This window comes from Orycteropus afer, unplaced genomic scaffold (assembly GCF_000298275.1).
Source record: "Orycteropus afer afer isolate SDZICR_OR568_19922 unplaced genomic scaffold, OryAfe1.0 scaffold00072, whole genome shotgun sequence".
Lineage (NCBI taxonomy): Eukaryota > Metazoa > Chordata > Mammalia > Tubulidentata > Orycteropodidae > Orycteropus > Orycteropus afer.
In genome coordinates, this window is record NW_006921659.1 from 9415040 (window position 1) to 9431275 (window position 16236).

Sequence of the window (16236 nt, forward strand, 5' to 3'; positions counted from 1 at the left end):
AATAGCCAAAAGATGGAAAAAAACCTAGATGTCCATCAACTGAGGAATGGATAACCAAACTTTGGTACATACACACAATGGAATACTATGCAACCCTAAAGAATAACCTAGAATCTGCAAAACACTGCATGACTTGTATGAAATTGGAGGACATTATGCTGAGTGGAATAAGTCAATCACAGAAAGATAAATATTGTCTTAGTCCATTATTGTAAAAGTGAAGGAAAGATTTATCTATGAAAGGAAATTTTCTTTGTTGGTTACCAGGGGTGGGAGGGGAGGGGAGGGGACACTGTTAGATAGGTAGAAATAAGTATTGATTTGGATGACGAGAAGGGCAATGTACAAAATGTGAGTGATCAACATGGTGGCACTGAGGAAGAGGAAGACAGAGAGAGGTACATGGGAGGTACAGACTACAAAGAAGAACCCTTTTGCACATACAGTACTGCATTGTCAGTGAAGGCAAACATGGGTATACAGGTGGATAGATGGGTGGACAGGCTGAACTATTAAAATAGTATGTCTATGAAGCGGGGACCATTATAGGACAATGGTCCTATAAGTGTATTTGTATGATCTGAATTCTCAATGTATAGTTGAGCTGACAAGGGACAAGTTTGTAGTCACTTCTTAGTCACTTCCAGCTGCCCAGGAGGACCAAGTTGTTGAACCTGTGGACTCAGGACCATAGTCACAGGGGACATCAAGCTCAATTGGCATAACATACTAACCAAAACATTGTTCCACCTCCTATTTTGATGAGAAGCGACTAGGATCTTAAAAGTTTGCAAGCAGCCAAGATGCAATGATGGGTCTCTCCTCATCCAGAGCAAAGAAGAATGAAGAAAACCAAAGATTCATGGAAAGAATTAGTCCTAGCATCTGGTACATCATGTTATCCGCAGCCTATATGACTGTGAGACCAGAAGAACTAGATGGTGCCTGGCTACCAATGTCAACCACTCGGAGGGGGATCTATGTAGGAGATCCTGGATAGAGAGGGAGAACAATGTGGAACAAAACTCAAAATCATTTGAAAAAAAAAAAAAATGGGGACCAGTTTTGCTAGTCTGATAGAGCCTGGTGGAACCACTGACACTATGGCCCGTAGTTGCCCTTCAGGTCTAGAATTGAACCCATATCTGTGGCTTCCAGCCAAACAAAAGACAGGCATATGAGTTGAACATTTACCTGAGGTAGATACACTCCTTGGAGAGAACAATCATGGGAGAAAGACGGGCTGTCTATGCACAGGGAGACAGCTCAGGGGGCAGGAGTGCATGGAGAGATGGACATAGGGAAGAGGTGACTGTTGGGAGGAAGTGGGAGGGGAGTGTTGCATTGTGGTGAATTGTGGTCAATGTCATGAGACAGTGTATGGGAACTGCTGTATGGAAAGTGAATTTGTTCTGTAAATTTTTACCCAAATCACAATTTAAAAAAGAGAGAAAGAGGGAGAGGGAGAGAAATGAAACACTTTGGGACAGATGGAGGGTCTGAGAATGAACTTAGTGGGGACCTGACAACATCATCTATGAGTAAAGAGTGGGATACCATGGGAATGGTGTTAGCCGCAGGAGGCTTGAGCTGGGCTATAGAAGACTAGATGCTGGGGAAGGGATTTGAGAAGAGGGAAATTGGGGAGTGGTTGGATGGAATACCTTCTCAAACATGGTTCAGTTAAGGTAGAATCACAGGAGACAGTTTGCTAGTTTGCTCCTCAGGTGTTATTACCTCTGTGGTTATAAAGCTCCAAATTCTTTCCACCTCTGAGTTGAATGCTTTGTATAATGTTTATTTGTCCCAGCCAGTCACTTTAAGCTTTTTCTTCTTACTCTGCATTTACTTCACCCACCCACAGTTATACTCTGTTAGTGGCTGCTAACTGGCATTATTAAATAACTTTAAATAAAACTGCATCCCCTCTAATGACTTCAGTTCTGTAGTGTATTCTCCTTGATTTCTAAACTGCCACATTAACCTATCTTAGTATTTCTCTCCAAAGTCATGAACAACTTTTTAATACCCATTTCTTCACAGATTCCAAAAAATTACCAGACTCTAATAGGCATTTATCATGATCCTGTATTCTCCTCTAAATCTGCATTGCTTCCCCCTTTCTCCTCTCTACTCCCCACTACTTATGCCCAAGGACTTTGCACCAACTTTTCACAATACAACTGCTGCCTTAAAAAGCTTTGTATATAATACGGCTTCAAATCATTAAGTGTAAAGGCTTTTACCCTTGGCCTTAACAAGTGAGGTTAGCTAGCCCTTTCTGAGCTAGGGCACATTCCAGGTGTCAGTAGGGGTGAAGACTCCCTGTTTGCCCAAAGAGAAAGCTATTTATAGCGTTTCTGTCTGGGAGAAGCCATTATCAGCTTTTTATGATTTCCCACTTACTCTGTAGCTTATCACTTAAATACCGTTTAGTGTCTTTTTCCTTATTCTTTTTCTTTTATTCTTTTATAAAAAAAAAAAAAAAAAGGTAATGAATATGGAAATGTTACTGTGAGCTTGACTGTGATTGTCCAGGTTCTAGAAAGTTTAAGAGCCTAATTATAAATACCAGAGAAAATGCCTTTGTTTAATATCATAGGAATAGTGACATCTGTGTTGTTTCTGATCTACTTTCCAAGCAAATGTACGTTTTGTGGTTGTGAACATTTGTTCAATAGTTGAACATAGAAAAATGAAGATGTATTGAGCATCTTAGGATTCATAGAGGAAATCGAATGTGAAATTTGCTCTGGTAGCATAGTGGCTAAGGCACTTGACTGCTAACCAGAAGGCTGGCGGTTCAAACCCACCAGCCACTCCTCAGAAGGAAGATGGGGCAATTTACTGCCTCGGAAACCCAAGGAGGGGTCGCTATGAGTCGGGTCCAACTCGACAGCACATAACAACAACACAACAGGGAAAAATAAATCTCCCTAGATTGAATTGCTTGGCAGGTGGCCAGATATTCCATTTCCCAGTGTTGGGAAACATGGTCAGGAGCAAGAATCAAGTCTCCACTTTCTTCTGTGTTCCTGGGCTATATTATTTCATCCTTGTGACGGCCCTGAGAGGTGGCCATGATTTCTGCATCCAGGGAAGAAGAACTAAGGCTAAGGGAGGGTAAGTGACATGGAGTAAGAATTTAAGTTTGTGTTGCTCTTTTCACTGCTTCCCACTGCACACACTTTTTCAAAGATGCTTTGCTATGAAAAAGCTGTTAGTGGTACCAGAATTCCATTGTGCTCCTCAACATCTCGAAGAATTTATTACCTTTATACTTTTTCTATTTCCTCGGATAGAAGATTGGACAATCTACTTCCATAGTGATACCGCCTCGGAAAACCGAGGGGTTGCTAGGAATCAGATCCAACTTGATGGCAGTGCATTTGGTTTGGTTTTTGGTCATTTAAAAGCATGCTAATGTTGGCTCAGTTATACTAAATCTAAGTATTCTGCTTTCTTTTATTCTAGATTTTCTACACTAGCAAGGATGGTACAAAGATTCCCATGTTCATTGTGCATAAAAAAGGCATAAAATTGGATGGCTCGCATCCTGCTTTCTTATATGGCTATGGTGGCTTCAACATATCTATTACGCCCAACTACAGGTAAGCATGGACCATTCTTCAACCTCAGCATTCGATCTTCTCTATATAATGGAAAGAAACCAGAGACCACTCTACTAAATCAGATTTTTCTGCTGTCCTTATTTCACACTTGTTGTTTTTGAGGGGTAAGATTATGTATTAACTGCCTGCATTTTTGGTTAGGAATTGCAAGAACATCATGAGCTAATCTTGTAAAAAAAAATTTCATCAGCGGAATAGTTAGTTGCACGCTAGATGCTGGGGCTATACCTGCCTGGCTACAGAAGGTTGGTATCACTTGAATATTTAAATTAGGAAGCTCTACCTTCAGTGTTCATCATTTGCTACTTCCCCACTGCCCTTACAGTTCTCTTCAAAAGGAATGATTTTCAGTTAATGATTATGTTTTTTACCAGTGCAGAGTCATAAAACAAGCTCTTAGTATTCAGCCAAAAATATATCTTCTGTATACTCTATTACTTCACACATTTAAACTGTTCTACGCTTATTGTTTCTGTGACTGTTTCCCAGATAACTTATGTTCTGGGAGGAAAATGATCTTCATTTATACATTTTTTATTGTTCACATAAGTATCTAAAAGGAGGCCTAATGGCAAAATGGTTAAGCACTCAGCCACTAACCAAAAGGAAAAAAGACTCAGGGATCTGCTCCTGTGAAGATTACAGCCTAGAAAACCCTACAGAGCCCTTCTGCACTTTCGTACAAGATCACTGTGAGCTAGAATCAACTCAGGCACACAACAGCAACATACAAATAAATATCTGCCAGTTATTTGCAAACTGGATTTTAATATCCAATTCCTAGTGTAAAAATAGGGAGCTCTGGTAGCATAGTGCCTAAGGCACGTGACTGCTAACTAGAAGGCTGGCGGTTCAAACCCACCAGCCACTCCTCAGAAGGCAGTAGAGATACTTCCGTAAAGATACTGCCTCGGAAACTCAGGGAGGGGTTGCTATGAGTCAGGTCCAACTCGACGGCACATAACAACAACAACAACACAACAGTGTAAAATAGAATTTGCTTTGAGTATGAGTATTCTTGATAAAGACAAGGAGTAACCTACCAGCAAGACTATATATATATATATATATGGGGAAAAGAGGGATTCCTATTTAAATGGTATTACAGGCAAAGTGTTTTAGAGATTTTTTTTTTTTTTTTTTTTGAGATGAAAGGAGAATACATAGTCTTTACTAGGCAATAAATGAAAACTTAACTGTTTTAACTGTTTCTCAGTGTGTCCAGGCTTATTTTTGTGAGGCACATGGGTGGCATCCTTGCAGTCGCCAACATCAGAGGTGGTGGTGAATACGGAGAGACATGGCATAAAGGTGAGGGATTCTTTCTACACAAACCCCAATCTGGTCTAGACAGACTGGGGTTATGCTGAGCCTTTCTGTTTGAATGAACTAAAGTGGTTTGGAGCAGAAAAGCATTTTGGGTAGACAAAAAATAAGGTATTTGCTGACACGACTCCTTCTTTAAAAATAACAGCCGTTCCACATCGTTTTATTTTCCTTTAGCCTTTTTGTTGTAATGAAGTATATATTTTTCAGAAGCATTTCCTATAGTCAATAATCAAAACTATTTTATTTGTTTTTGAACAATGTATGGGGTGTCTTTTTGTCTGTCACTGTGAGAAGTGAGCCTTGGGGGGTTTTTTGGGTTGTTTTGTTTTGTCTCCTGTTAGCATTGCCTTTACAGTGAAGCATTATTTGGTTATCTCAACAGACTGCAGAACAGTTTATTTTTCTCTTAAGAGAGAAAGCAATCTCAAATAGAGCTTTCCTATTCCCAGTGTGAGCATCTTTTTGCTTGTTTCCTCTGATCTTCCCAACATTGCTGACAAAGAGCATCCTCTGAGCAGTGCTACTCTGACTTTCAAATGTAGTTTCAGACAGAAGAACTAAGTCATTTTTTTTTCTGACATTCATTTTTGAGTCTCCTTTTTCTGACCTCCTGAACTATGAATTCTGGTCGATTGAGGCTCTTACTTCAGTGCTTAACTTCATACCCTAGATTATCAGAATTTTATTTAAGATTATTGTCTTTATTTTTCAAGCCCTTACTCTCGTCCATTTCTTTTTATATGGTGCACACCCCCTCCCCCAGGTTTGTGTGTATCTGGTGATTTTCCACAGGTGAACCATGGTCTGAAGAGCATGATCTTCACTTGCCTTGGTCTTGTGTCCTTGGGGTAGAGGATGTGGGACTGCATCTTCACTTCCACCAGCTATGTGTTTATCCTCTCTTTATCAGCCATCATTTATGAAAAGCCCCATTGAGTTGAGATACCAATACTTGAGGTTGGTCAGCACCACCAGGCATGAGGGATCTTCTCCTTCATCAGAGACCACCCTGCAGATGTGTGTATCCACTTGTTCTCTAACCCTTCAAACCTGAGCCCAGACACTCTGATTCTTTGCCTCAAACAAATCAGTCAAGTATGGCTGTAAAGAGATTTTTATAAACCTATTAGGTGTCAAGATGTAGGAAAGGCCCAGACCTGACCCAGTATGCATCCCAAGGGCTGACATCAGACAACAAACTACTTGAGCATTTTAGGAAGAATGAGTAATGCTAAGTAACAGGTGTGATCAGTAGGACCCCTGGATTGTCTGCCATTGTTGAGTAAACTGTTGTTGCCATGTGTCATGCCTGAAGATTTTATTGGTCATTGTAATTGAAACTGCGCAGAATTCATTGTAAATTTTGCACAGTATTAGAGTTTAATTACACTAAAATCATACTGTAAAACTATTAAAAGACTGATAAAAGGAGAATAAATAAGAATAAAGTCTGTACATTTTATATGTTGGATTTACATTCCAAATTCATGTCCTAAGTCTAGACCCCTTAACTTGCCGTGCTTTCCAGTTTAGAATGTCTGTGGTACATGTACTCAAACACGTGCCTGTATGCACAGATTCCTGAACCTGTAGCCCTTTCCTGAAAGAACCTGGATTCTTCTCCAGAAGCCCTCTCTGATCATCAGGTGCCCACCATATTCTAATAAGGGAGGGTACCCTTGTTCTTAGTTGACTCTCTTTTTCTGATCTCTATATTAATTAGAACCAACTTCCTGTCCAAGGTCTTAGAGGAAGGAGTTTAAAGCTTGACTCAGACTAAAAATAGGCTATCTGTTTTTAAACTGATTCAGAAATGTTCTTAAAAGATAGCAGTGAGTAGGCTAGAAATGGACCTTTTCTACTTATAGCCTAGTATATTGAGCATTGATAAATCTCAATTCCATTCTGTTAATTGAGTTTCAAATTTAATGCTCTTTATAAAATATAGTCACATCCCCAAAATGATATTATTCCTGGAAACTAAGTAATCCTAGCTGTTCTAATTCAATGATAATTTCTTATTAAAATCTTAATATCATTTCTTTTGATATGAAAAAATTTCTTCAGTAACCCTGCTTCATCTTAAATTGAATCTCTAAAGAAGTGGTTAATATCAAATATCTAATTAGATCAGTCTACTATTTTGTTCATTCCATAGGCAGTTACTTCAGACATCTGTGTCTTTGAGGGCTTGCCTTTGACTTTGGCTTCTACCCAGAGCAGAGATTTAGATACTCCAAGACCACGCTGTCAACATTTCTCTCTTTAAGTCATTTCTGTGGTTTGGTCTGTTGGGATGAATTACGGACAGTAAAGCCCAGTTCTCTGGAGAGATGTTTGGGATCTTTCTTTCAAGAACTGAGAGCCTATCATGTTTTGCTGCAGTACTGCCTCGCTCTAATTCCTGCTCATGCTTTAAAGCAGTAACCAAGAGCAAAATTGGAGGAATTTCTCTTCATCACTTGCCCATTTCAAACTTCTGCAAAATGAAGGGAGAACAGAGTGACCAAAGGTGCTTTCATCTTCTCAGAGAGTAGAAGCCTGCCCCACGCCCGCCACCAGTTCTGCCTTATAGGCCAGAGGATGATGTACTGGTCCAACTTTTGTTTCTTTTTTAAGTTCAGCTTCTCCAAACTAGTGATTCTTTCTGATTACATGCTTTCATATGTTCATTCTCCTGCTTCTCTGACTGAACAGTTTTTCTGTTCCCTTTGAGACATTTGCCTTTTAAGTTCTAGGGACTTTTTGAAAAATACAAATCTGGCATATGGATTAGAAATTACAGTAATAATGATGGATTTCCAGAAAATGTAACAAAATGTAAATGGAGCCATTTTTAAAGGTATTATTAGTCTTTGGTTTTTAAGTTGTTTAAGTTAATTAATTGTTGAAAGTATGGCCTATCATCATCTGGACTCCCTTTAGGTTCAATGGTTATTTTTTTTTTATTTTTTATTTTTAATTCACTGTTTATTTTTCACTTTGGCACTTAGGTGGTATCTTGGCCAACAAACAAAACTGTTTTGATGACTTTCAGTGTGCTGCAGAATATCTTATAAAGGAAGGTTACACGTCTCCCAAGAGGCTGACTATTAATGGAGGTTCAAATGGAGGCCTGTTAGTGGGTGAGAACTGCATTTTATTCATTATACTTAATAGTTAACCCTACTTGATGCTGTCTATAGGTAGTTCTTGATTTACTTTGGCTCATGGATGAGAGCAGTGGTACAAAGAAAGCAAAACCCATTTCTATTTAGATGTCTGGTAAATGATGTTTAAAGAAACAGTTGAACCCCATCATAGTAACCTGACTCATGATGGCTTGAAAAGCTGTCCCACTTCTTCATCCTACCTCCTACTCTGAGCTCTTCTGCTGTGGGCTGGACTGTGATTCTCCTCCCACTGGGTAGGACCCCTCTCCCCACATACCGGATCCACAGGTTCCCAGGGTTCAGCCAGCACAGGACTGAACCTGATCACCCTCCTGATAGTGTTATTTAGAACTTGTAAGTTGTGATCATCCCTTAACAGTTGTGGAGTTACCTACACTGTGTGATGTAAAATTCCATGGATACAGACAGATAAGCCATCAAGGGAAATGATGTATACACAAAGATGGACCATTCACAATTGAATAGCAATGAAATACTTCATAGGAATTGTAAACACTTGCTGAACACATTGCTCATTGCTGTACCCCTGACACACACTCTCTTATTTGATGTGCATGTAGCCTTGTGAGGTGGGTGTTATCGTTATCTTCATTTTACAGAAGAGGAAGCTGGAGTACAGAGACATTGAGTAACATGCGCCATGTCACATACTGGAAATAGTAATGCTGGAGTTTGAGCACTGTGATTTTTCAATACTGTTCTTTTCCCCTCTGTGTGGTACTGCCTCTAAATTGCTTTTCCTAATTTTTGGTAGTTAGTAAAATTTTATTTCACTTTTCTTTCCTTATAATAGCACATTTATATTATAATGAACACTTAATGGTGACAATGAACTTTGCTTGCTGCTTCCATGTCCAGTGTCATTAGGGTGGCTTGTGCTATTCCACACATTCTACATTTAACATTTGTAGCTACTCCTGTTGAATATAGTGCTGACAAAACATTTTCTAATAGAGATAAAATACAAAAATTCAGCATAATTTGTTTAAATTTTTAAAAGAGATTGATAAAATTCTTAACTATCAAATAATAATGAATTTGATACATTCGTTTAACAAGTAATTTATTGAATACCAAGATCTCCAAGAGTAGGGCTTAGGAGTCAGTGTTACTAATAACCACTGAAATAAGAATTGGGGGTTGGAACTCTGTTTTTGACTAGAGGCAGGAAAATTTCAAATCCCTTGACTAACTCATAGACATGCCAGCTTTGATGTTACTTCCTGCCAAAGTCTCTCTGGTGGTCTTACATTGGACTGGATACACCCATACTCGATTTGTATAGTACCTGAACTTTCTCAGCAGTAGTGATTGTTATACTTTATTGTAATTGCTTGTTCACATCTTCATGTCTTCCACTAAATTCAGTCTTATTCACCAATAGATCCCCAGATCTCATGCCTGGCACATGGCAGATACTCAATAAATATTTGTTGAGTGATCAAAAATGGATTTAAGTATATGAAGAAAACAGGACAAGATGATGTACCAATATTGTTAAGAGCTCAGAGTTGGGTTTTAGACACGGTTCTTCCTTGGACTAGTTCTGAGATCTTGAACAAGTCCCTTGACCTCCCTCATCACCTGCAAACACAAGTGAGGATGGGAGTAAGTGACGTAAGTTGTTCAGAAAGACCTCGTTGCTTTTCAGATAGCACTCCCTCATTGAGATTCACTTTAGAGAGTAAGTCTCTATTACTGATGAGACTGTCTCAACCCTCAGAGATGTTGAAAAGTTGTGGATGGACCACAGAGCAGGTGATTCCTGATGGTTTCTTTCTATACTCTGAAGAAAAAGGCAGCCAGGGTTCTCAAAACATTTAGGTGTGTTTTGTTTAGTTTTCTTTGGATGTTTAATGATGTGGACTTCCTTGCCTCCCTCTTCTGTCTTGCTTTTTAGCTGCATGTGCAAATCAGCGTCCTGACCTCTTTGGTTGTGTTATTGCCCAAGTGGGAGTAATGGACATGCTGAAGTTCCATAAGTATACCATTGGCCATGCCTGGACCACCGATTATGGGTGCTCGGACAGCAAACAACACTTTGATTGGCTTATCAAGTAAGGTTTTAATTCATATTGGCATATATGTATTGTTAATCATTTGATATCATATTATTGAACACAGTCAGTCAACAGGATAAGTATTTGATTCTTTATCCCATTCAGTGTCTCATATTTGCATATAATTTACTGCAAGAGCAGAAGAGATGGGGATACCTCCCTGTCTCCTTGTTTAAATGAAGTCTTTAAGAAAAACAAAAAAATAAGCTACAAATATGTGATAAGAGAATTCTAAAGATGTGCTCCCAAGGTTCCCTTTTCCCTAATTATTCAAACCAACACTAATCTTAATACTGCTGTGAGGGAGCTTTGCAGTTGAAATTAAGGTTACTAATGGCCTGACCTTAAAATAAAGAAATTATCCAGGATTATCCAAGTGGACCCAGACTAATCACATGAACTCTTAAAGGCAGAGGACTTGACCCTCCATTGCTGCTTTGCAGTTGGAGGAAGGGGGCCTCTAGAAGCTGAGAACTGTCTTCAGCTGACAGCCATGAAAGACATAGAAAACCTCAGTCCTCCTGCTGTGTGGAACTGAATTCTATTGGTGAATAAGACTGAATTTAGTGGAAGAGATGAAGATGTGAACAAGCAGTTACAATAAAGTATAACAATCACTATTGCTGAGAAAGTTCAAGTACTATACAAATCGAGTATGGGTGTACCCACTCCAATGTAAGACCACCAGAGAGACTTTGGCAGAAAGTAACATCAAAGCTGACATGTCAACCTAAATGAGTTGGAAGCAGATTCTTTCCAGAATCTCCCGATAAAAGCCCAGCAAACTGACACCTTGATTTCTGCCCTGTGAAATCCAGAGCCGAGAGCCTAGTCAAGCCAACCCAGACTTCTGACTTACAGAACTCTTAGATGATAAATCTGTGTTGTTTTAAGCTGCAAAATTTGTGGTAATTTGTTATGGCAGCAGTCAAAAAATTATACCAAATACACTACCATGAATTGAAACTCACAGGAAAGCAGTCCAACTCATCTTTAGTGCCACTCCTTCAAAAAAGCCAGGCTGTTATTTGAAAATTCTCTCTGAAACAGCATCTGACATCCATAGTTCTTGCCAATCCCTAATATCTTTAGATACTATGAAAGGATAAATGTACCTCCTTTGTTAAAGAATAAAAAAAAAATCATGGTTCCTTCTTAAAGTTACAGCCTTATCTTATAAAATCTTCAGGAGATTTATGGGTCCTAGTAGTATTAATGGGGAAAATAGATATGGGACTTCCTTTTTTAAATCAAGAAATGAGTAAATAAAGACAGGAACATATGCAAGTCCAATTAAACTTATATTACTTTAAATTTTATTTACTCAGTATAATCATATATATTTGAAACTGTAAGTTGTGTTATTGAAGTATCATACAACCTACCTCATTCATATGCTTCAGCCATTTTGGCAGTAACAGTGAGAAAACGGTGGACATTTACATTCTCGGGATTTCAAGCTAAATTCTTTTTGGCTCTTCCCCCTCTTTACTTTCCACGTATAAGAAGTCTTGTGATTTGATGAGTAGCATTTAACAGTGACCCTTGATCTAGCACAAGAACCCTGTTTCCCTTATCCCAGTCTTCTCAGTAAAATATAAATTCTATAAATTTGAATTTTAAAAATCATTAAACTTTTAAGTCAAGAGACTTTTTCCCCCATTTTAGATTTTTATGGCTAGTTTTCCACATAGAATCTCAATTAAAGTGATTAAAATTTTTTTAATAAACTACTAAATTCTCTTCTTTAGAGGGATAATGTTATTACTCTTAAATACACAAAAGCCTCCCTGACACATATTGGTAACAACTGAGTATTTGAAGGAGCTATAGTTACAACTTCCCCATAGAGCTTCCAAACCTGTAATCCTTATGGAAGCAGGCTGACACGTCTTTCTCCCAGAGACTGACTGGTGGGTTTGAACTACTAATCTTTTGTTTATCAACCAAGCACTTAGCCACAGTACCACCAGGTCTCCTTTACTGAGTATCACAGGCAATAAAATTCTAGATGTAACCTAATACATCTGAGATTAATTTGAAAGCAAGGAAAGAAAGGAGGGAGGGAGGAAGACATCTAATTATTTTTTTTCTCAAGATATCACTGATACATCTGATTCAGATTTTAGTTTCCAAATCTAGTTAGTGCTGACAGGGCTGTATTTTCTCTTACCTACCAGCCAAAACCAAACTCACTGTCATCAAGTCAATTCCAACTTATAGCAACTCCCATTGAGTTTCCAAGGCTGTAAATCTTTACGAAAGTAGTTTGCCTCATCTTCCACCTGCGGAGCAGCTGGTGAGTTCCAACTACCAAACTTTTGGTTGGCAGCCAAATGCCTTAACCACTATACCACCAGCACTCTGGTGGCAGGGGGCTCTGAAATGAGCAGGGAGTTCAGTCCATAGGTTAGATCTAGAAAGGGCCTTGCGGGAAGCTACTTAAGCCCAGCACCCCCAGAGTAGGTCAACGAAGCACTATCCAGAAGATTCAAGTTTTCCCTCAGAAAAAAGCTAGATTTCCAAGTTTGAAAATGGCTGGTTTAAACATTTCTTTTCTTCAGAACCTCTTAGAATTTTAATGTATTAATGTAGAACATGCATTTATAATTGGAGGGGAGGGGTAGTATTAGTAGTAGTCAGGAGTTCTCCAAATTTGTTTCACCATAGAACTAACCTTATTTTGGGGACTGAGTTGATCAGAAAACACTTGAAATGATACCAGAAGATACAGCCATTGCAAACCACTGCTCCTGCCCCCAGCCATGTTATATGTGGAGAAACCAAACCTCAGAATGTTTTAGCCTTGCCTTGATTAAAGTGAAAGAAGGATTTTTACCACTGTCCACTATTTGTCCTACAAAGTGAAACTCTACTAAAGTAGTTGATCGCATTCGTGGAATATTGAGTACTTTGAAAAAACATGATACCCTTGGGTTAAATGTAAAGAAAAAATATCTAGCTGTTTCTCCTACTTGTTTCACTACTGTCAGTCATTGTTTACTTCCACCCTACTGTTATTCTTAAAACTCTTTTTCCTAACTTGCCCTGGACACTTACCCTGTAATTCAGAAGGGGCTGCCTCAGTTAACTTTTTCTCCTTTGATCAGAGGCACTTCCCTTCACTGCTGGACTGTGAGAGCCCAGATTCCCCGGGTTACAAACGAGAAACTGAGGCCCAGAGGGAGGACACATGTTCCTCCTTAGATGGCAAAGCTGAGCTTGGAATAAAGGTTTTACAGATGTTAAAAGGCAGAAGACCACTTTAGCTTGTTGTTGTTATGTGCCATCAAGTCGGACCCGACTCATAGCGACCCCTCCTTGGGTTTCCGAGGCAGTATCACTATGGAAGTAGATTGCCCCATCTTCCTTCCGAGGAGTGGCTGGGGGATTTGAACCACCAGCCTTCTGATTAGCAGTCAAGTGCCTTAGGCACTATGCTACCAGAGCTCCCACTTTGCCTTATAGATATCAAAATCTTCAACAAAAGAAAAGCTTGTACTTAATATATATATACAATCAGTGTTTTTTAAAGATAATCACTAGTCCCTGGTACACAAATGCAAAATGAAACCACTGCCGTGGAGTTGGATCCAACTCATAGCAACCCCTCCTTGGGTTTTCGGGGCAGTAACACCATGGAAGTAGATTGCCCAACCTTCCTTCTGGGGAGTAGCTGGTGAGTTTGAACTGCCAGCCTTCTAGTTAGCAGTCAAATCCCTTAGGCACTATACTACCAGAGCTCCCAGTCCACTGGGTAACAGGTGAAAATATAAGTCTAAAGAAGATTAAACTATTCAACTCAAGTATTCAACTCAAGTAAGTATCCATATAGTTTGCATTATTTTAACAGCCCTGTGAGTGTCCTTCTTACTCAGTTTTCCAGCATTGGAGGCAAATAAATTCCAGAACTCCCTTCCCCAGTTTCCAGTAGGTCTTGCTAGCCAAAACCTAAATGACATAGTCAACAGTAGTTGGCTTATGTACTAGTTAGCTTTAGTCTTCTTTCCTAATGAAGTTAGGTTGATAAACTGCACAGGACACTGTCACAGCATTCCTCCTCGATTATCTTGGTGAACACCCCTGCTTAGATATGCAGCCTCACAAAAGCGCCTTTGCTTTTCAGATATTCTCCACTGCACAACATCAAGTTACCAGAGGCAGACGATGTCCAGTACCCGTCCATGCTTCTCCTTACAGCTGACCATGATGACCGTGTGGTCCCACTTCATTCCCTGAAGTTCATTGCCACCCTCCAGTACATTGTGGGCCGCAACCGGAAGCAAATCAACCCCCTGCTTATCCATGTGGACACCAAGGCAGGCCATGGGGCGGGGAAGCCCACAGCCAAAGTGATAGAAGAAGTCTCAGATATGTTTGCGTTCATAGCACGGTGCCTAAACATTGACTGGATCCAGTAATGGAGTTCTCTGCCCCCTCCTGACAGCCACAGAAGACCTCAAGGGCTTTTACACCGCTAAAACCGAGAAACCACTGGGCAAAATGTACACCCACATGAACACTATTCCTGCACTCACAGGCTGCAGTTGAACAGAACTTCTATGGGAATTTTATCTTTTTTAGGCTTCTCCTTTTTAGCAAGCCCTTGGAGTTTCTTTTTCCACCCTATCCAGGCACATGTTTTAAAAAAAAAAAAAAAAATTTTTTTTTTAAAGGCATGTTTGGATAAATAACTAAGTGGCAGCCAATACGTTGTGAATACTAGATCGCTGAATTAAGAGTCATGGTCAGGATACTTCATATATAAAACCTCAGTGGAACTTGCTTCTATAACCACAGCCAATATATCTTTAAATAAATGTGAGAATTATTCTCATAAAAGAGACTTCTTTGCAACAATAATAAATGTTATTTAAGAATGAGAAGCTTTATCTTGGTTCCTTTGTGTTGAGGGGCAACTCCAGAAGTGTTGTCATCCTGGATCACGTTGCTTTACTGCAGAAAGAAAGCATTCGGTCACTCCTCAACAAGTTATTTTCCAAGCCATTAAGTCATAGAATCTTAGCACTGGAAAGAAGTTAAGTTCATCCATTCCCACTCCCTTGTTTGTGGGTGATGAAGCTGCTCTAAGTGACTCACTGTCTTATACCTTAACATCTCCGTCAGCTGATAATCTGATCAGGGCCCTTCCATTTGGATGCCTTCTTTTAAAAAGCAGTGGAACTGGACTGGCAAAGTCAGGTTATTCACCTGTCTTATCTTTTTGTCTGTCAATTTGGTTACCAAGTTTTTCTGGAAATCAGAATTCCTTGAATGTGAAACTAAGAAACCACATGAGTAAACTTTCCAAACATAAATTTATCTAAGCTTATTTTACAATCAGAAATGTCAGTAGTTTTCAGTCTGATTTTCTCTGATATACCACTTTTGGAACATAGAAAGAGGCATACTTTTTTTTTTTTTTTAAATCAAAAAAGAGGCTTTTTCTTTTTCCCATTTTAAGCCACAGGTTTTTTCAGAGCCTTGGAAATGCCAGTGCGTTCATGAATCTTTGTTGTTATTGGGTCCCTATCTGATTGATTTCAACTCATAGCAAGCCCATGTGACAGAATAGGACTGGTTCAGAGGATTTCCTAGGCTGTGAGCTTCACAAAGAAGACTGCCAGGTCTTTCTGCTGCAGAGCCACTGGGTAGTTTTGATCCTCCAGTCTTTCAGTTAGCAGTCGAAAGCTTAACAATTTTCATCACCAGGACTCCTTCATAGTCTTTAAAAAGAGGTGCCATTAAGTCAGCGCCAACTGATAGCAACCCTGAGTACAACAGAATGGAACAGCGCTGGTTCCTGCTGCAGCCACTGTGTCGGTCCATCTCATTGAGGATCTTCCCCTTTTTCGCTGACCCTCTACCAGCATGGTGTCCTTCTCCAGGGAGAGCCCTCCTGAAAATATGTTCAAGGTCCGTGAGACAAAGTCTTACCATCCTCACTTTAAGGAGCATCGTAACTATACTTGTTCCAAGACAGATTTGTTTGTTCTTCTGGCAGTCCATGGTATATTCAGTATTCTTTGCCAACACCATAAT

The 16236-nt window shown here is 39.5% G+C and overlaps 1 protein-coding gene across 1 annotated transcript in view; it reads left to right on the plus strand.

Annotated features, from left to right (window-relative positions):
- LOC103196991 (prolyl endopeptidase) overlaps positions 1–14615 on the plus strand; it is a 193429-nt gene extending 178814 nt beyond the window's left edge. Inside the window, exons 11-15 of the mRNA XM_042780943.1 lie at positions 3475–3611; positions 4849–4943; positions 7955–8086; positions 10035–10191; positions 14321–14615. Coding sequence (XP_042636877.1) covers positions 3475–3611; positions 4849–4943; positions 7955–8086; positions 10035–10191; positions 14321–14615 — 816 coding nt within the window. The remainder of the gene's footprint in view (positions 1–3474; positions 3612–4848; positions 4944–7954; positions 8087–10034; positions 10192–14320) is intronic.
- Positions 14616–16236: the final 1621 nt, after the last annotated feature.